The sequence below is a fragment of the Lissotriton vulgaris genome, chromosome 7 (assembly GCF_964263255.1).
Source record: "Lissotriton vulgaris chromosome 7, aLisVul1.2, whole genome shotgun sequence".
Taxonomy (NCBI): domain Eukaryota; kingdom Metazoa; phylum Chordata; class Amphibia; order Caudata; family Salamandridae; genus Lissotriton; species Lissotriton vulgaris.
In genome coordinates, this window is record NC_141695.1 from 1,531,691,862 (window position 1) to 1,531,712,681 (window position 20,820).

The window sequence follows — 20,820 nt, forward strand, 5'->3', positions numbered from 1 at the left end:
CTACTCCTGAATCCAAAAAGGATTATGCTGGATTAGTAGTGGAAAATATAATTTGTTAAGGCGAATGGTGGACATGAGAGTCTGTTAGTTGGATTGAGTATTTGAAGCACACAGGAAAATGTCCCACCAGATGATGGAGAGTGAAATATTTTTGTTGGTCAACAAAATTCGGAGTAAGGGGGAAATACTATAAGATACTTTATTTAGGAATGTCATATTGCACAGCACCCTGTTACATGTTGTACTGAAAGGATGCATGTTAAAATGACTGTGTATTATGTTGATTTATGACATAAATTAACAATAAAGTAAAATAAATAAAGTAATGCATCACACAAGCGACAGTGCTGCCCAGAGTACGTGAAGTAGGCCTGTATCTGTTTGCACGATTAATTATTTGTAACTGCGGTTACAAACATTCCATGTAAAGCACTCCAATACCTTTGGATTGTTTGTGCTACATAAAAGCGCCAATAAAATCAATTAAATACAAATAATAGGGCCTTGAATGGAGGTTAAAAGGACACGATGAAGGAGGGTGGGAGACACGAGGGAGGAGGGTGGTGGACACGAAGGAGGAGGGTGGTGGACATGATGGAGTTTGCGGGACATGGCTGAAGCAGGGGTTGGGTTAAATAACAAATAGCAGGGAGGAGGACATGGTGGATTAATAGCATGGGGGCTCATTCAAAACAATGGCTGATTAGTTAGTTAACAAGACAGGAAGAACACGACTGTAGATGTACTCATCTAGAGTGCTCCCTAGGTGTCCCTGTGTAATGTAGGTGGTACTCAATGTAAAGCACTGCAATCCCTTAAATGTTCGAGTTTGCACTACAAAAAAGTGCCTACAAAATAATTAAGTAAATAAAAGGCAATCTAGTGCAGGAAGATGACAGAGTACAAACACATGCACTCCTATGGATTGTGGTAAAGAAAGGATAAAAATAGTGCCTCTTAAGCGTGCGACCAGTGGAAGCATACTAGCCACCAGCCGGAAACTGTACTTGGTCCAAGCTCCAGGGAACAGCCAAAGACAGAGGAAGTGAAAGCTGTCAACATGATGCTGATGCTTCTAACCATGTTTTTGTTTTTCCAAGTAGAGTTAGGCTTTCCATCTACAATTAAATAATATAATAAAACTTTCTCTGTGTTATACTGAAAGTGTATATACCCAGTTTGAAACATCCTGTGCTTTACTTTTATTTGGTTCACCATGGACCTTTGAACCCATTAATACATATATTGGAGCAGACTTGCTGTATTACTGACAACATTCATTTAATCAGCCTTTTTAGGTCTGGTTTGAGACAGCTCTAGACCTCTGCTGGAGCCCATGTCATAAACACCATAAGACACACAAACAAGCATTGGCATAGCCAATAGGTCTCGCCTTTGGGTCCTTATAAGTGTTTACCCATGCAACAGTTAGGGGCTCCATTAGGATGACGGGCAGTGGCACCACCGCGGTGGTGGCGGGGCGTAAAAACAACAGTTACTACCCGCGAGCAGCGGAACTCACGTCCGCAACATTAGGATAGGTAAACACAGGTCATTTCCCGTCCGCCGCTGAGCGCCGCGCACCGCCATCAAAGTGCGCCCGACATAGCGGTGGAGGGAGCCAATCGACACCCTCTGCCGCGCCCGATGACGTCCGCCCCGCCCGACAAATTAGGATGGCGCAAACAAGCAGACGCACCTCAGCGGACACACCGCAGAGCTGAAGCAGGCGGAAAGTCGACAGTGGAGCACGAACGCCGAGTCCCGACATGAACCCCATGGACCCAGCCCTCCATATGCATCCGGTAATGTACCTGCTGCAACACTATCACCAGATGGGCAGCCGCGGACGCCGCCGCAGGTACGTCACTACACATATGCACCACACAACACACATGCCGATACAGGGCCCAAGCACCACACAGGCAACCTGCTGGGGGGCACAACACATCCGCATGGGCACCCACACATCACCCACCTCACAACAAGGCACCCCACAGCATCCGGAACACACAACGTCCGCCAACCAGCAGCGACGTCACGGTCACGGTTACGTCACCGCCGCGGTCAACACATGCGCACCATGCAGAAGGCAGGGACACACCAAGGCAAGGGCAGGGCACAAACACCACAGGGACAGACCACCCACAACCACACTGCACCCCACCCGAGCAACTCACAGTCCATGTGCTCATCCCGTGCACCCCCATGCACACCAACAAGCACCGTAACAACAAGCACAATACACACACACAGCAACACATAACACACAGCCAGGGACCCAGGCACTGCAGGATTGGCTGACAAGGAACACACAACACCAGTGCACTCCCACAGCACACACAATTGCATACAACCATCCACACAGGGCAAGACAAATCAAACAACAGGCATACAACTCCTGGCTGACACATGTGTGCCTCACACTATACAGGGGCACACATGCATACACTACAAACTTACACCCTTCACACTGCACACCTCTGCTACACCCAACACCACACATGACATGTAAGCCATGCCACCAGGACTAATGTCCAACACAAGATGACTATACACATACACGCCTGGGCATACAGAAAGGAAAACACACACATACCCCATGACATCACAGCCAGCAACAAACCCATTGAACCGCAGCCCACCCTGTGCTGCCAGTGTCCCCCAACAAGACCTGTGAACAGTGTATGCAACATTAGCAAATCAACAACTAGAGAACTGCAGTCCTGTAAAATAGCCATCCCAGAGTACAACATCAGTAGTGGCAGAATGGACTGAAGACCCTGTCACCCCTGTTAACAAATCAGATGGCTACAAAGAGCCTTGCAAGGTTGAAATAATAAATAGAGCATGGTACACAGTCAATCAAATGCAAAGAAGAAAATGACTTTAATTAGCAAGGAGACTGATAAAACACACACCAGAAGTAACTGTATTTATTCACAAATTGCACAGATGTAGCAATACAATATTAGTAGACAACAGCAAGCCTCAAACTCACGTACAAATGGCAGAGACTATGCACAAGTGAAACACAAACAAGAAGCCCAGAGTCCATGGCACAGGTGAGACAGCAAGTACATGAGAGGCTGAACAGGGGAGAGTACAGCACAGCAGAGCAACAGGACAAGTGTCCATGGCACAGGTGAGACAGCAAGTACATGAGAGGCTGCACAGGGGGGAGTACAGCACAGCAGAGCAACAGGGCCAGTGTCCATGGCAGGGGAGAGTAGAGCACATCAGAGCAACAGGGCCAGAGTCCATGGCAGGGGAGAGTAGAGCACAGCAGAGCAACAGTGCCAGTGTCCATGGACCAGGGGAGAGCCCAACACAGCAGAGCAACAGGGCCAGTGTCCATGGCACAGGTGAGACAGTAAGTACATGAGAGGCTGCACAGGGGAGAGTACAGCACAGCAGAGCAACAGGTTCAGTGTCCATGGCACAGGGGAGAGCCCAACACAGCAGAGCAACAGGGCGAGTGTCCATAGCACAGGGGAGAGCCCAACACAGCAGAGCAACAGGGCCAGTGTCCATGGCACAGGTGAGACAGCAAGTACATGAGAGGCTGCACAGGGGAGAGTACAGCACAGCAGAGCAACAGGTTCAGTGTCCATGGCACAGGGGAGAGCCCAACACAGCAGAGCAACAGGGCCAGTGTCCATAGCACAGGGGAGAGCCCAACACAGCAGAGCAACAGGGCCAGTGTCCATGGCACAGGTGAGACAGCAAGTAAATGAGAGGCTCCACAGGGGAGAGTACAGCACAGCAGAGCAACAGGGCCAGTGTCCATGGCACAGGTGAGACAGCAAGTACATGAGAGGCTGCACAGGGGAGAGTACAGCACAGCAGAGCAACAGGGCCAGTGTCCATGGCAGGGGAGAGTAGAGCACATCGGAGCAACAGGGCCAGCAACACACAGGTCGCAAACAATGGTCTTCACTAGCACACTTGTGTGGGGCACAGGCGCATGAGTGTGTTGACAACTCACTCCTGACTGTCATGCGGACTGGGACCTGGCTGTGTTTTGTGGACAGCAGGCCCACTTGACTGGGCTGAAAGAGGCCCATGTGATGTGGTAATAACAGAGGGCCTGCAAGGTGGAGGGCTGTGTGGACCAGGTGGCACAGTGGCATGTGGAGGTGGAGTCATGCACACCCCTGACACAGTGTGGGTGGGAGAGGTTGGAGGGGTGCCCTTCCACTTTTTTGGTACATGAAATGGCTTCCCTGTCTTGGGGTTGATGGGAAGTGGTGATGGCACAATAGGCACACACACTAACTGTCCCACATCAGGGGCAGACACTGGCACTCCCTCTGGTGATGTGCTTGATCCTGCAGAACGCTTTGGCTGGCTACGCCTCCGGACCACCTTACCCTCTCCGGAAGGTGTACCCCCTACAGTACCCACCTTCCCACTTCCCCCAGGGGTGGTGCCTACAGTGCCCTCCTGTCCATTACTGCCAGGGCTGGACCCAACACTGGCCTCCTTTCCCTTGATCACTGGCCTGGACACAACACTGGCCTCCTTTCCCTTGATCACTGGCCTGGACCCAACACTGGCCTCCTTTCCCTTGATCACTGGCCTGGACACAACACTGGCCTCCTTTCCCTTGATCACTGGCCTGGACACAACACTGGCCTCCTTTCCCTTGATCACTGTCCTGGACCCAACACTGGCCTCCTTTCCCTTGATCACTGGCCTGGACCCAACACTGCCCTCCTTTCCCTTGTTCACTGGCCTGGACACAACACTGGCCTCCTTTCCCTTGATCACTGGGCTGGTCACAACAGGGCTCTCCTCTGCCTCAATGACTGGGCTGGTCACAACAGGGCTCTCCTCTGCCTCAATAACTGGGCTGGTCACAACAGGGCTCTCCTCCACCTTCCTCGATGTACTGTGTTTTGGGGTTGATGTTGCGGGTGGTTGTGTCCCTCTGCTCCCCCCAGGTGTAATCATAACATGTCACACATCCTCTGTGGGCATAGGAGAGTCAATTACTGGAGATGCCTCTGCATCAAATGAGCCTGATGTCTGCCACAATGATCTCCTGGCATTGCTCTTCTGTGACTTTTCCTTGTCTGTGCATATTGGGGGGGCCCTGCTCTTCTTTGGGGATGGAGTCTGTGGACGTGATTGTTTTGTTTGGGACTGACGTGTGCTCCTAGTGTTGTATCTTGTAGGTGATGTAGTTGCCAAGTGGTGACTGTGATCTGATGTGGCCACTGAATGGCTGGTCGTCACAGGCACATGAGCTTCAATGGGAGCATGTGCCTGTTGGAGGGCTGACGTGACTGTGGCTGACAATGCCTGGACTGTACGGTGTAGCCCACCCACGTCAGAGTGTATGCCCTCCATGAATGCAATCACCTGGCCTAATTTGTTATTGTGTGCACTGAAGGCATTGAGCAGGGCGGTCTGGCCCACACAAATTTGGCGCAGGACCTTGACGCACTCTGCACTGAGGGCAGCAGGGAGGACAGGTGCAGGGGCAGCAGTGCCATGTGTGAATGTCACTCTTCCCCTCTTAGTTACACGGACACGGCCTGCACCAGAGGAAGTGAATGGGAGGCTGGGCACTCGCTGCTGGTTGTCAGATGCAGCAGCAGACTCCCCATCCCCTGTGCCTGCTAACATGGATGCATCACCGCTGGCATCAGATGAAGTGGTACTCTGTCTCTCAGCCACGGATTCCTCCTGCATACTCCTGTCACCCTCAGAAGCGCTGTTTTGCTCACTGTCACTTGGCTCAGTCTCACTAGGCTCCGCTGCCGCTGTCGTGCTGGTCTCGCCACCACTTGTCTCCGGATCATGTTCCGCCGTGGTGTCTTGCGATTCTGCATTAGTGAGAGAAAGAGGGTCGTGTAAGTGACATCATCTGGTCACACGATTGCAGATCAATGCAGCACTGTACAGGCCTTGGGCTACATGGTAATCATCACACCCTGAAATCACTATGCAGCTACACATCATATATTCCACAACAGTGCCTGTCATGCCGACAAACTGCCTGGAGTGAGGCATGTTGATGCCAAACAGCACAACACCCTGCCAGTGGATGGAGTGCCCCCACCCCACATATACCTGCCCCATGGACATGATGTTGCCACAACACTCATCACCACTGACAGCCATACATTGAACCAGAGGGGAGCAGACATACCTGTACTCACTTCACATGCCACGATGCCAACCAGGCCACAGCAAGCACCATGTGCCAATCTGTGTTCACATTGTCGTCGGATGTGTGGTCCTCATACATAAAGGTGCATGCAAAGTAGACAGGCATGGAGTCACACTCATGAAGTGTACACTGCAGTTCGGCACTATGTGGACTCCCCACACCATCCCAATGAAGAGTGACCATGTGGCCACAATAAATCTGTCACGGATTGAGGACAGATTCCCATTCAAATCAGAGGCCACCGAAGTCATCTGCGGCATACCACAAGATTCATCACTCAGTCCCACCCTCTTCAACGTTTACATGAGCCCCCTTGCATCCATCGCGCGACAACACAACCTCAACATCATCTCCTACGCAGACGACACCCAGCTGATCCTCTCCCTCACCAACGACCCAAACACCGCCAAAACCAATCTACACGAAGGAAAGAAAGAAGTAGCCGAATGGATGAAGAACAGCCGTTTAAAACTAAACTCGGACAAAACGGAAGTCTTCATCTTAGGGTCATCCCCCTCTGCCTGGGACGACTCATGGTAGCCTCCGGCCCTGGGCACTGTGCCCATACCCACGCACGCAACCTGGGCTTCATCCTAGACTCCTCCCTCTCGATGACCAGACAAGTCAACGCCGTCTCGACTTCATGCTTCAACGTCCTTCGCATGCTCAAAAAAATCTTCAGTTGGATCCCCACCGAAACAAGAAAGACAGTCACCCACGCACTGGTCACTAGCCGACTAGATTATGGAAACACCCTCTACGCCGGAACCACAGCCAAACTACAGAAAAAAACTCCAACACATCCAAAACGCCTCAGCCAGACTCATATTGGACATCCCCCGTCATGCTCACATTTCCGGTCACCTGAAAGACCTCCACCGGCTTCCCGTCAACAAGAGAATAACGTTCCGTCTCCTCACCCATGGACACAAGGCCCTCTACGGCCAAGCACCCGAATGCCTCAACACACGACTGTCCTTTTACATACCCACCCGCCATCTACGATCATCCAATCAAGCCCTTGCCGCAATTCCGCGCATCCATAGATCCACCATGGGAGGAAGATCCTTCTCCTACTTAGCGGCCAAAACCTGGAATTCTCTCCCCTCTCACCTCCGTCTTACACAAAACCACCTCTCCTTCAGAAAACAACTAAAAACCTGGCTATTCGATAAGCAATGCACACACCCTCCCTCAAGCGCCTTGAGACCCTCTGGGTGAGTAGTGCGCTATACAAATCCCTGAACTTGAACTTGAACTTGAGGACTGCAGGCAGGAGCAGCGCAGTAAGGCCATGGTGGGCCAATGCCTCATACAGGCACACATCGCAGTCGCCACTCACATCACACATCACAGCATGGCAACACATGCACATCACATGTGTCACCGCTGCCACAGGCCCTGTACACATGCATCCACTACCAGACACACTATCCCTCCCCAGATACTCACCATCTCTGTCTTGCAGCTGATGCCCCTTCAGACGTGCAGCCGGGTCTGGATTGGTCACTGCCAGTATGCGTGCCATCTGCCGAGTCATGGTTCGCCGTGCCAAACGCCCTGTGCGTGGTAGCATCCCCAAGGTCATCTCTGCCACTTGCTTAGCCTGCCGGCTGATGTCGTCCCACCTCTTGTGACAGTGTGTGTGTGGTCTTTTTGATACCCCCAGGGCTCGCACCTTTCCTGCTATGGCCCTCCACACGGCCTTACGTTGGTGTGCCTTGAGCTGCAGGTATGAGAGTTAAGAAGGGCAAAAGAGCATTCATGACATGTGAAAAGTCAGCATCTATCAGTAAAGCAGCCACACACTGACTCAGGACTCACAGTAACCTCCCTCCCTCCATAACTGGGGGTGCCCTCACGAGGGCACTCAGCTTGACATAAACATTAGTGATTGCACACACACATTGTGGTTCCTAGTCACAATGACATTCACACACATGCATGATGCCTCAACACAAATGCATCGGCAGCAGTGTGTAAATCAGTAATTGTAGAGGGCACTGATGGGGCATATCTAATATTCAGTGTACAGCTACTGTAGCAGGTGAGACTGTTGATGTACATCGTTTGGCAGTGCTGCCACTGAACCTACTTTGTGGGTCACACTGACTCTGCCTACAGGGGCACCCACAAATGTCCTCACAAGCATTCACTGTCCTTCCATCTAAAAGGACAACAACCGTTGGTTCTGTATGGGCGACAATGTAGCACACCCCGCTCACACATACAAGTACAGGGCTAGAAAAGAGTTACATAGCAACACACACACTCCCTCGAGGTGGGTACAGCTTGTCTGTCAGTGTCTGTCATCACCCCACATCCACAATCATATTATGCAGCATCACCACTACACGGGACCAACTGCTTCGCAGAGAAGAGAGCTCATTAATCATAGGAATGGAAACAGTAACAAAGGGGTTGAATCAGGAATATGAATGTCATCACTGGCTATAATCTAACTCCAATTTTTTTTTCCCAATAGGAGATGATGTACATTATCAATGGTCACAGCCATATATTACTCACATGCGATATGTGTAACTGTATTATGTCTCGTATATAAGTGTGGCTTTGATGATACTACCCCATGTAGTACAATTACAGTACTGATTAGTCCAACTTCTGTTTCCTGCAAGTCTAGGTGGTTCAACAATGCTGATCCGCTAAATCCTATCAAACAACAACAAAACGTGACACTGGTGATTGTCCCATGAATACTAGCTACAATCATGCACAATTTAAAAAAAATCCTTTAAAATCAACATTTAGACTGGGAAGTAACACGCTTAATATTTCTCTGTGTCCCATTAAATAGTGGCAAAAACTTGCTCTCTTGCTCTTGCTTTCTTAATACCAGAATGGGTTTTTAACCTTATCATGAATATATCCCCGCTCTGTAGGTTACGCTGAATAATAAATTTTCACAAGACACGACGCTTAGCAGATGCTCTCTCCATGCACGATAGAAATTATGTTTCTTCGCCCACATAGGCCGTCAGCCTGACAGTAAGGCGCTTACACCTCTCATAAATGGCGGTCCCAAGTACCGATCCTGACTAAGTTACACCTAACCCTAAAAATTTTAAAATACTTTCTCGTTTTTCTAAATTTGCAATTAAAAACTTGCACAGTAAAACTTAGCTGGGTCTCTTCACAATATTAAATAAAAAGAAAAAAATGAAGAGAATCTAAACTTGTAACAAGATCTCCCGGGTCTACTTCTGGTTTATGCCCCTTTAACTTCCCGTTGTCTCATGGGCGACTGATAGCCTGGGACTTAACCCATAAACTAATCCGTAGACCGCGGTTTGGGAGCAGGGACTGAACGCGGAATAAAGCCGTATATGTGAGTAAAGTAAATTGGATATCTTGATAAGCGTGTCGAGAGAGGAATAAGTGACGGTCCGTCCACTCGTTCGAGACAAAAAGCATGTTAATTTGAATATACCAGTGTCTTGTTCTAAATGCATCTGTCTTTGGCTAAGTACGATTTGAACTACAAGGATGTCCCGTCTTGTTCTAGCGAACCATGGTGGTTTTTATCTCAGGTGACGCATTATTTTTTGGTTCCGTTTTGTGGGACCCGAACACACCGGCAACCCGGATGTTCCCATGTAGGCTTCACAGATATGAATACTAGGAGTTGACGATATGTCTGTTACTGCCGGTCTTGCATTTGATGTGTTCCGTTAAAATAGCTGTTTTTTGCCCAAACAGTTCTCGTTTTGACATGAGAATTACCCTTAACCAGGTGGGTGCCCATAATGCGACTATACGCTATTTTATTAATAGATGAATATGCACATGGAAAAAGAAAAAAGACACGTACCTCCATGCCAATTATGATTACTTTGAAATGCTAAACTTGGAAAAGAATCCATTTGATAATTCCCCATTTTAATACAACAAACTGTGAGGTTTTAATGATTTTGTTGTTATTTTGTATGATCTGTATGATATGCTATGACACAAAATTTGGTTATAAGTATTTTGTATATATATATAATTCTTTTATCAGAACTTAAAGAAGAACCTCTGCTCCAGGAGTATTGTACTCCCTGAATTTTGAATTTTGAAAAAATTGGGAATCATAATTATATATCCTACACATGTTAAATTAGGTATGATTACTTTGTATTGTTGATTATGCTTTTATTTCTTGGTTATGTCCTATCACACCATTCTGGTCTGGCACTTTTGGCCACTTTCCGGGTTGCTAAAAGAACACTGAACATCGAGACATTTCCTTAAGCGCACTCTTTTCTTTATTGTTTTTAATCACTTGATCTTTCTTTTCATGTTTCGCACTTTCCTTTGCACCTCCTGTTTCTGTCTCGTCTCACTACGAATGTAAGTCATAACCTACTGACTTGAGGCAAGACACACTGTCACTGCACGGTTTAGATAAGGCCTTTACGTTAAAAAAAATTTCACAAAATATTCCAATAATTTTTTCAACTCTAGGTGACTTTCTCTTTCCTCTTGGGGTCAACTGCTATCTCATCTCACATCTAAACAATCTATTCATCTTCCCCTACAGCCTTGAGAAAGCCCCGGCGCAATTTGCCAAGAGGGGGCGAAACACGTGTCGGCTGTCCATGTTCCACATTAAATAATAAAGATGCTATTCTGCAACATGAAATAGTCATGTACTCTATATACAGACTTGAAAGAACGGACATTTTTCCTGATAAAAATCTTTGTGATCTGCTATGGAGTACACACTCACCACTTCTCAAACTTGTATTTCTACATGAAGCCCAAGAGGTCCAGAGCTTCGAGTGTGTCTCCATTTCCTTATAATAAGCTGCTTATCAAAGCGTTGTGCAAGCCTTAGAATACTTGGACCTTTTCTTACTTGCCGGCAATCACCACTACACGTTTCACACCACCCCGCCCTACAGCTCCCTTCATGGTGACTTACCACAACATTGGGCTCACCGATCAGCCGTCGGTACTGTGCCAGCACCTCGTCCACAAGGACATCAAGCTCCTCACTCGTGAATGGACTGGCACGGATCTTATCTGTTCTTGACATCCCTGTGGATATGGCAGACCTGTGGCGGAAGTGAGTTGTGAGGGCTCCGAGACAGCAGGCTCTTGGTGCAGCAGCAGGACAGGGTCCCAGGCAGCAGGCTCTTGGTGCAGCAGCAGGACAGGGTCCCAGGCAGCAGGCTCTTGGTGCAGCAGCAGGACAGGGTCCCAGGAAGCAGGCTCTGTGAGCAGTGGAAATGTGAGGCTCACACCCACAGATCTATAGCCCCCTGGGGTCGTTTGGAAGGTCAAAAGCTGCAACAATTGGTTGTCTGGGTCTGCATTGTTCAAAAGCAACCAATGACCGCCTCCGCGATAGCGGAGCACACCTTCCGCGATTTTCAAATATGCATCATGCCACCGCCATCATCGATGCCATTGGCCGCATGCAATGCTCCAAGGCTGTGACGCATCGCGGGTGCCCGGGCAGCGCTACCGCGATGGTGCATCATTCAAAAGCATCCAATGACCGCCTCCGCGGTAGCGGAGCACACCTTCCGCGATTTTCAAATATGCATCATGCCACCGCCATCATCGCTGCCATTGGCCGCATGCAATGCTCCAAGGCTGTAACGCACCGCCGGGGCACGGCGGTAGGTACCGCGACTCATGCGGCGGAGCATACCCACCGCCATATACACATGTCCTCATGCCAATGGCTAGCTTGTCTGGGGAGATGATGGTGCTGGGGTCACACCGCCGGGGCACGGCGGTAGGTACCGCGACTCATGCGACGGAGCATACCCACCGCCATATACACATGTCCTCATGCCAATGGCTAGCTTGTCTGGGGAGATGGTGGTGCTAGGGTCACACCGCCGGGGCACGGCGGTAGGTACCGCGACTCATGCGGCGGAGCATACCCATGCCATATACACATGTCCTCATGCCAATGGCTAGCTTGTCTGGGGAGATGGTGGTGCTGGGGTCACACCGCCGGGGCACGGCGGTAGGTACCGCGACTCATGCGGCGGAGCATACCCACCACCATATACACATGTCCTCATGCCAATGGCTACCTTGTCTGGGGAGATGGTGGTGCTGGGGTCACACCGCCGGGGCACGGCGGTAGGTACTCCCATTTTCGTACCCATTGGTGTGTATGTCAATCAAGGACACTGTATCAGCACCCTGCAGCAACATGGAGAAGGGGACATCATTGTACACACGATGCCACACAGCCATGTCATCCACAGGTGGACGCACGTTCAGTGTGAGTCACTTTGGCCTGTGTTTCAGACATTTTAGTGACACATTTGATGGATGATGTTGATTGACAGACTTCAGCTGTTGTAAATCATGTCATTACGTAGAATGAGTTGATGGTCAATGCAGACCTTCACCTGGCTGGTGGCACCTCATTGTATCGGACCAGACTTTTGCTATCACAACTGCTCATGCACACAACCGAGGTGTTCCTGCTACTGTGATCATTGTGTTGATGAATGTGTACTGACTTTACAGGATGCCTCGAGGTGTGGAAGGTACAGCAGATGTGTATGATAGACATTGTAAGTCACAATACCTTGGCGGGTCTTGCTGCACCTTGTCTGCACATGTGAATTGTTAATCCATTATATACGCATTCACAGTCCCAGATGTGTGTGTGGCACTTGTGTATTGTCACTGGAGAGGCGTGCCGTCTGTGGGTAGCTATTGGCCAGCCATGTAACCTGGAGTGTCATGCATCTCTCTGGCACTCGTTGTTTTCCCATGACATCATTGGTGTTTTGTGCTATGCCCATCTCATGATGCTTGTCACTGACATTTTCATTCCACTCCTCAACTAGGAGGAGGCCGGATCTCCTACGTCAACTAACAGTGCTGGAGGACATGGAGAATGAGGCAATCATCTGGAAATTCAGGCTGGACAGACCAACATTGAAGATCTTGTGTGATCTATTGGAGCCCCACCTGCTGCCTCGCCGTCACTATCCTACGGCATTCACACCCACCTACAAGGTGATGGCAGCACTCCACTTTTTTGCGACTGGTTCCTTCCAGGAGACCATGGCTAACGCTGGGGGGATGTCACAGCCCATGTTCAGCATGGTGCTGTGGGATGTTCTTGCGGCCATGATGCAATATCGCAATCGCTATATACATTTCCCCAGGGGACGTGAATTGGCTGCCGTGAAGGGTGACTTCTATCCCCTAGGGCGCATCCTACATGTAGTTGGTGCAATCGATTGCACCCATGTGGGTCTGTTGCCACCAATGGCGACGGAGCACATTTATCGGAACCGCAAACACTACCACTCCATGAATATGCAGGTGGTGTGCCTTGCGGACATGACCATATCACATGTGTGTGCAAAGTATCCAGGTTCGGCACATAATTCGTACATCATGAGGAACAGCATGGTGCCACGGATGATGGAGAATCTGCATCCCGAACGTGCCTGGATTGTGGGTGAGTATCACTACTGCTATGGCGTGCTGTGTGTCACTTGCTGCACTCTGGCTGTACAACATTGCAATGTGTGATTGTCTTTCACAGGTGACTCAGCATATCCCAGTCGCCCATGGCTGTTGAGCCCACTCCGGAATCCCCAGACACCAGCAGACATCCGCTACAATGAGGCCCATGGCAGGACACGACGGGTGATCGAGCGGACTTTCGGCCTGCTGAAGTCAAGGTTCAGGTGCCTTGACAGGACCGGAGGCGCAATGGCATACTCGCCTGGGAAGGTGTGCAAGATCTTTGTGGCATGCTGTATGCTGCACAACCTGGCCATCCACAGGGGTGTCCCCCTGCTCCTGGACGATGGTGATGAACCAAGGCCACCACCTGCTCAGGGACCTCAATCCAGTGATGAGGACAGTGGAGAGGAAGAAGGAGTTGACCTGCGCCAACAGCTCATTGCCCGCTACTTCACTTGAAGGTGGCTGACGAGGTACAACTTGTACATTGTGTGGTGTTGTTGCTCTTGTTATGAATGGCTATGCGCGGATGTAACCAATAGGCACATGTTCTGTCAGCCATGTGTGTCATTTGTGAAATTGACGATCAGTGCAGAGATGTATATTGGACTGTATTTGTGCACATCTGCTAGACATTGTGTAATATGCCTGTGATGTCTTGGATATTTGTAGTGCTGTGATCTGCGTGTTGCCACAATGAGACCAGTGACTGTTGTTCTGTTGTGTCTCCCTAGGTGCTACAGAGAGTTCCTGCCCTGCATACTGAACATCATTTGTACACATCATGGACATTATCAACAATGTAAATACAGTACTAGATGAATCACTACACAATATCTTGTGCTTCAGGTATTTTATTTTGTGAGTGGACATGTGATTGGTGCAGTGATATTTACATGAATGTGTGGAATGAGCAGTGAGTTGACAGTCCTGTTCAATGAGATGCTAGAGGAGACACCACATGGATGTGGTGACCCAGTCCAACAGAGAGGTGCCTTTGCCAGGGCAATGTGGGGAAAGATAGTCCAAACAGTGAATGCAGTTGGGAAGAGGGTTGTCTTCACGGCTGGCTCTGTGACTGGCGTGTGGTAGGTGCTTTGCCTCCAGAGACTCCCAGGCTTCTCTTTGGATGCCCCCTAGATCTTTTGGGCAGTAGGGGGCCTGCTGAATGGCCAGCGGCGTCAGGGGACTCGTCCCTCACTGTTGGCGCAGGGGTGGATGGTGCACTGTCATCCTGCGGTGCAACAGAAGGGGACGGAGGAGGTGGTTGGGACACAGGCCTGTCCCTCTGCAACGCCATTTGCTGGCCCATGAGGTCCACCATCTGTCCCAGGCGGTTATCGATGGACCTCATCAGCAGGATGAGTTCCCTCAAAAGTTCATCCGACCGGCCACTTTGTCCCTGGACCTCTGGGTAGGCCTCCACAACTCTGATGAAGTGGTCAAAGGATGGTGTCCACTCCTCCCGAGATCTGGTGGTGACCCTGGCCCTCCCACGTGCTCTGCTGCCACGGACCTCTTCACTCGCCACTGGGGGGCCACGCACTCTATCCCTGCCCTCCACAGCTGTTGGTGTGGGATGGTCATCCCTAGGGACAGGGTGGGTGCTGCTGGTGGTACTGGTGGTCCTGGTGGTGTTGGTGGCAGTGGCGGTGGTGGCTGTGGTGGTTGCGTTGGTAGAGGCCGTGCCTGCAGGGGTCTGCTGCGTTGTAGTGGCAGCAGAGGTGGTGGTGGGGAGGATGGGGGCCTGGGACCTCTGGGTCTGTGGCACACCAGATGGGCCGGCCTGGAGCTCATCATCCAAACTGTCCTGGGAGTCCACATCTGAGAGTCCATGTGTCGGGGGCGAAGACTGGCTCTGCTGGTCGTTGGTGTTGTCCTCAGCAGTGAGTTTATCGTCACCTGTGGAGTGGACGGGGAGTGGTCAGTGTTTGTGTCATCTGCGTATCATCATCTGTCTGTACACTACTTACATATGCATTTATCAGTAGTACTAATCATGACAACACCGTGTAACATTTCATAGTGCTGAGGGACATCATGGAGTCATACATGTTGATTGTCAATGCTTTGGGTTCTATTTTTGTAGGTTTTCTGGATGCAGGTCACACACACACACACTTCATGCGGATTTACTGTAGATACGTGCCTGTTAGGTGACTGTGCAGGATGCAATGGCTGAGACATGCTCCTGGGTGGGAGAGGCCTCCATGCTGCTGGGGTGTGGGACAGGGGCTATGGTGGGAGTAGTGATACAGGCCTCCCACCCCACAACAAAGCTCCAATACATGATGGCTACCAACCTGTAAGTCTGTTTGTTAAACTGTTAAACTGTGCAATGGCTGAGACATGCTCCTGGGTGGGGGAGGCCTCCATGCTGCTGGGGTGTGGGACAGGGGGAATGGTGGGAGTTGTAGTGCAGGCCTCCCTCCCTCCCTCCCTCCCACACCCTCTCAGTGAAGATGGCAGCCAACCTGTTAGTCTGTTTGTTAAACTGTGCAATGGCTGAGACATGCTCCTGGGTGGGGGAGGCCTCCATGCTGCTGGGGTGTTGGACGGGGCTATGGTGGGAGTAGTGATACAGGCCTCCCACCCCACAACAAAGCTCCAATACATGATGGCTACCATCCTGTAAGTCTGTTTGTTAAACGGTGCAATGGCTGAGGCATGCTCCTGGGTGGGGGAGGCCTCCATGCTGCTGGGGTGTGGGACAGGGGGAATGGTGGGAGTTGTAGTGCAGGCCTCCCTCCCTCCCTCCCACACCCTCTCAGTGAAGATGGCTACCAACCTATAAGTCTGTTTGTTAAACTGTGCAATGGCTGAGACATGCTCCTGTGTGGGGGAGGCCTCCATGCTGCTGGGGTGTGGGACAGGGGGAATGGTAGGTGTTGTAGTGCAGGCCTCCCTCCCTCCCTCCCTCCCACACCCTCTCAGTGAGCTGAGACATGCTCCTGGGTGGGGGAGGCCTCCATGCTGCTGGGGTGTGGGAGAGGGGGAATGGTGGGAGTTGTAGTGCAGGCCCCCCTCCCTCCCACACCCTCTCAGTGAAGATGGCTAGCAACCTGTAAGTCTGTTTGTTAAACTGTGCAATGGCTGAGACATGCTCCTGGATGGGGGAGGCCTCCATGCTGCTGGGGTATGGGACAGGGGGAATGGTGGGAGTTGTAGTGCAGGCCTCCCGCCCTCCCTCCCACACCCTCTCAGTGAAGATGGCTACCAACCTGGAAGTCTGTTTGTTAAACTGTGCAATGGCTGAGACATGCTCCTGGGTGGGGGAGGCCTCCATGCTGCTGGGGTGTTGGACAGGGGCTATGGTGGGAGTAGTGATACAGGCCTCCCACCCCACAACAAAGCTCCAATACATGATGGCTACCAACCTGTAAGTCTGTTTGTTAAACTGTGCAATGGCTGAGACATGCTCCTGGGTGGGGGAGGCCTCCATGCTGCTGGGGTGTGGGACATGGGGAATGGTGGGAGTTGTAGTGCAGGCCTCCCTCCCTCCCTCCCCCCCTCCCTCCCTCCCACACCCTCTCAGTGAAGATGGCTACCAACCTGTAAGTCTGTTTGTTAAACTGTGCAATGGCTGAGACATGCTCCTAGGTGGGGGAGGCCTCCATGCTGCTGGGGTGTGGGACAGGGGCTATGGTGGGAGTAGTGATACAGGCCTCCCACCCCACAACAAAGCTCCAATACATGATGGCTACCAACCTGTAAGTCTGTTTGTTAAACTGTGCAATGGCTGAGACATGCTCCTGGGTGGGGGAGGCCTCCATGCTGCTGGGGTGTGGGACAGGGGCTATGGTGGGAGTAGTGATACAGGCCTCCCACCCCACAACAAAGCTCCAATACATGATGGCTACCAACCTGTACGTCTGTTTGTTAAACTGTGCAATGGCTGAGACATGCTCCTGGGTGGGGGACCGGGGCTATGGTGTGAGTTGTTGTACAGACCTCCCTCCCCATACAGCCCTCCTCAGCAGGATGGCTGGCTACATGTTGGGTGGGGATGGACAGTGTAATGGTGTTTGTGTATTGCAATGTAGTAATTGGCATTGTGGTGGTTGTCATTTGTCTGTACTTACCAGCCTCCGCTCCCCCGGCTACTCCTGTGTGACTCTCAGGTAGCAGTATGGCAAGCACCTTCTCCTCCCATGGTGTGAAGGTCTTCGGTGGGATGGGAGGGCCACTGCCAGTCTGGTTAGCCAGCGTCCAGTTCTTGCTCCTCCTCTCCTTGACAACCCTCTTCAGATCATGTCACAGCTTCATGATCTCCTTCTTGGATCTTGGGGTGGCCACTACTGCATTCCCCCTTTGGACTATCCTTTCCCTCATTTGTGTCCTGGTGGCTAATGGTGTCTGTTGGACCAGGCTACCAAATAGTTGTGGCTCTACTCTCACAATCTTGTTGACCATGACTGTCAACTCACTCTCTGTGAATTTGGGCATTTTGGGGGCATTTTTGGTGCTGTCATGGTGTGTGGAGGTTGAGGTGTTTGTGGGTGCAGGGGTGTGTGGGTGCAGGGGTGTGGTGGGGATGTGTGAGGTGGGTTGTGTGATGGGGGTTTGTTTGTGATGGTGTGATGGTAGTGTTGATGGTGGTGGTGGGTGGGTGTGTGTGCTTTGCTCTATAGACTCTCTTGTCAGGTGTGGTGTATGGCCTTCTCTTCTGGAGTGATGCAAAGGATTGTGGTCAGTGAAGGGGGTGGCTTTGTACTCAGCTGTGTGGGTGTGTCCAATTGGATTTAGGTTGTCAGTTGTGTTGTGGGAGTGGTTCTGTGGTTTTGTGTATGATTCTAATGATTTATATTTATGTGTATGTGTGTTGTATATTTTGGGGGCAGTGCTACTTTGTTCATGTGATTTTGGCATCACTGAGGTGTTTTCACATCGACCGCCATATTTTTCATGTTTCTCCGCTGCGGTGGCTTTGCTGCTGCTTGAGCGCCATTTCTCCCATTCACTCCTGGGTGCGATCGCGCCGGTCGGTGTCGGCGTTTCTGACCGCGACACCCTCGGGGATATCGTAATTTGCCGTGTGGTGTGTCCGCTTTCCATGCGGTGGGATGTGCCATTTCCGCTGCTTATCCGTCCGCCGCGGTCATTTTTTTGCCGTCTCCGCCCGCGTCGGGCGGATTTGCTTGGCCCGCTACCGCCGCGGTCGGTCTTTTGTGGCGGTTCATCCTAATTTGGCGGACGGTATTTCCGCTGTCCTGTCGGGCGGTTGTTTTCCGCCTCCATGGCGGTCGGGGTGGTTTTCCGCCCGCTATCCTAATGGGCCCCTTAATGTTGTTGCACCAAGGATATTGTGCTGGATAACTAAACTCTTATAAGGTCCCAAAGGCGAGACCTATTGGCTATGCCAATGCTGATTTACATTTTGAGAAGTCCGGGCTGGACTGTTCCCATGAGGCACAGGGTCAGACTGATTTGCATATAGCCATGTCTGAACTGGGGTGGCAGAGTGGGCTAAAGAACGGTGATGGATTAAACCCAGATCTTTTGACTGGGTGTGAGTGTTTGATTGATTCAGATGCTCCGTCCATCACCACCCCCTCTTGTACCGATTACATTTTGAGAAGTCACAAAGTTACGATTGTGTAACTAAAATAAGCCATAGTTTATCAGATATGAGTTAGTTCCTCTAAACATACTCATGCAGTTTATCGGTTGTCTAATTTAAGACTGGTTCACAGACCACTTGGCATTGTAGTAAATTAAAAGTTTTTCAGTTTATTTTGCATGTTTTGAAATCATATGGAAAATGATTATCCCCATGGTGAATCCCCTTTCCTTACATCCCAACAAAATGTGGGTTATCCATTCCACATTCCCACCTTGTAAACACAGTGTTTAGAAACAGCTTAAAAATTTTTTTGAGTCTCACTTATTTCTAGGAGTTGAAAAACATTTGTACGAATGCCCTCACACCATTCCTTTCATCCCATTTCTCCTGTTGGTATGTAAATGTACTTAGGTGGCAATGTGCAACAAAACATTGTGAATTCAGATTCAGTGTGACCCATTATTCACATGCAAGAAATTAAATGTCCGGTGAAGTAGATATTTAAAAAAAAGCATTGGCGAAGCCTTTTCGACCTTTTGGCTTTGCCAATGGTGTTTAGCCATGCTGTGCAACATCAGCAAAAATCTAAATGGGCAGCTGTTGCCGGTCATGTCATTTTTTATGCGGGCACATGCGTCTCAACAATTGCATGCACCCAGGAAATGACGCGTGTGCTATTTTCCTTGTTTTTCTTTTATTGATAATGCATACTACCTAACTCAGTAAAAAATAATGCGTGCAGAAATGCTTTTGAGGTGGCTATGTTTGGTGCTCCTTTTTTGGTGGGTCGTTTGCTGTTGCTTGGCCCTCCAAAAAGAATGCCCAAAATAATTGAGATGCCCATGAGGAATGGGGGAGCAATGGATGAGGGGGGCGTGGGGAAAAAATAAAAGCTGAGTGGGAGAAGAAGGGGCTTAAAGCAGCACATGTGGCAGAGACCAACATGGAGCACAGGCCGGGAGGAGAAACAAACGAGCGAGACAAGGAGACAGCGACACGGGGCAGGAGAGAAGCACGCAAGAGCAATAAAGTACTAAAGAACCCCGAAAAATGGAAGGACCTACCAACTTTCTTGAGCAATTTGCAGCTTTTTTTAGCCTGGATTCGTTTTGACTTCTTTGAGGCCAATTTGAGAAGTGCATTGTGTGGAAAAAAAGTGTAGCTCAGCTGTGCAGGAGTATAACGTAGCTTATTTAGTATAATTAATTTTATATTCATAAATGCCAAATATACCTTGCCTTTTGTCGTCGCACTTTCAGCCAGTGCTGGCTTACTGTGACTTGTATTATAAGAAGGGGCCTAAAATCCTCAGGCTGCAAAGTGATCCCCGGACTTGGAAGGTAAAGCTGAGAGAAGGAATCACATGCAGGATCTCTTTGGGCCCCATAGGCGCGCACATAATGTTTATGGCAAGGATGGGAATTATGAAACTACATATCAGCTAGTATACACAGCGGTATATAAAGTCTCATTTTCAAATAATTTCATACTAAGAGTGCTTTTCTCAATTTAAAAAAAACGGTAAGTACTACGCTTGGGGTACCCTTCCTATCAAAATAAATTATGATTATTTAAAAAAAACATTTGTACGTGGAAAAAACCCTGCATTACATCA

The 20,820-nt window shown here is 50.0% G+C and overlaps 2 protein-coding genes across 3 annotated transcripts in view; both read right to left on the bottom strand.

Annotated features, from left to right (window-relative positions):
- Positions 1-20,820, bottom strand: part of LOC147705945 (uncharacterized) — a 243,889-nt gene that overhangs the window by 36,647 nt on the left and 186,422 nt on the right. The window contains exon 3 of one of the 2 annotated variants that reach the window (XM_086932416.1): positions 14,479-15,544. The exons of the other annotated variant lie outside the window; for it this stretch is intronic. Coding sequence (XP_086788542.1) covers positions 14,703-15,544 — 842 coding nt within the window. The 3' untranslated portion in view covers positions 14,479-14,702. Of the gene's footprint in view, positions 1-14,478; positions 15,545-20,820 lie in introns of those variants that run through there. 2 annotated transcript variants of the gene reach the window in all.
- LOC147705946 (uncharacterized) lies at positions 4,723-10,905 on the bottom strand. The gene is made up of 2 exons (XM_086932418.1): positions 7,634-10,905; positions 4,723-5,834 (listed from the first exon to the last, which is right to left on the bottom strand). The coding sequence occupies exons 1-2, from the start codon at positions 7,767-7,769 to the stop codon at positions 4,963-4,965; spliced, it is 1,008 nt and encodes a 335-aa protein (XP_086788544.1). The 5' UTR covers positions 7,770-10,905; the 3' UTR covers positions 4,723-4,962.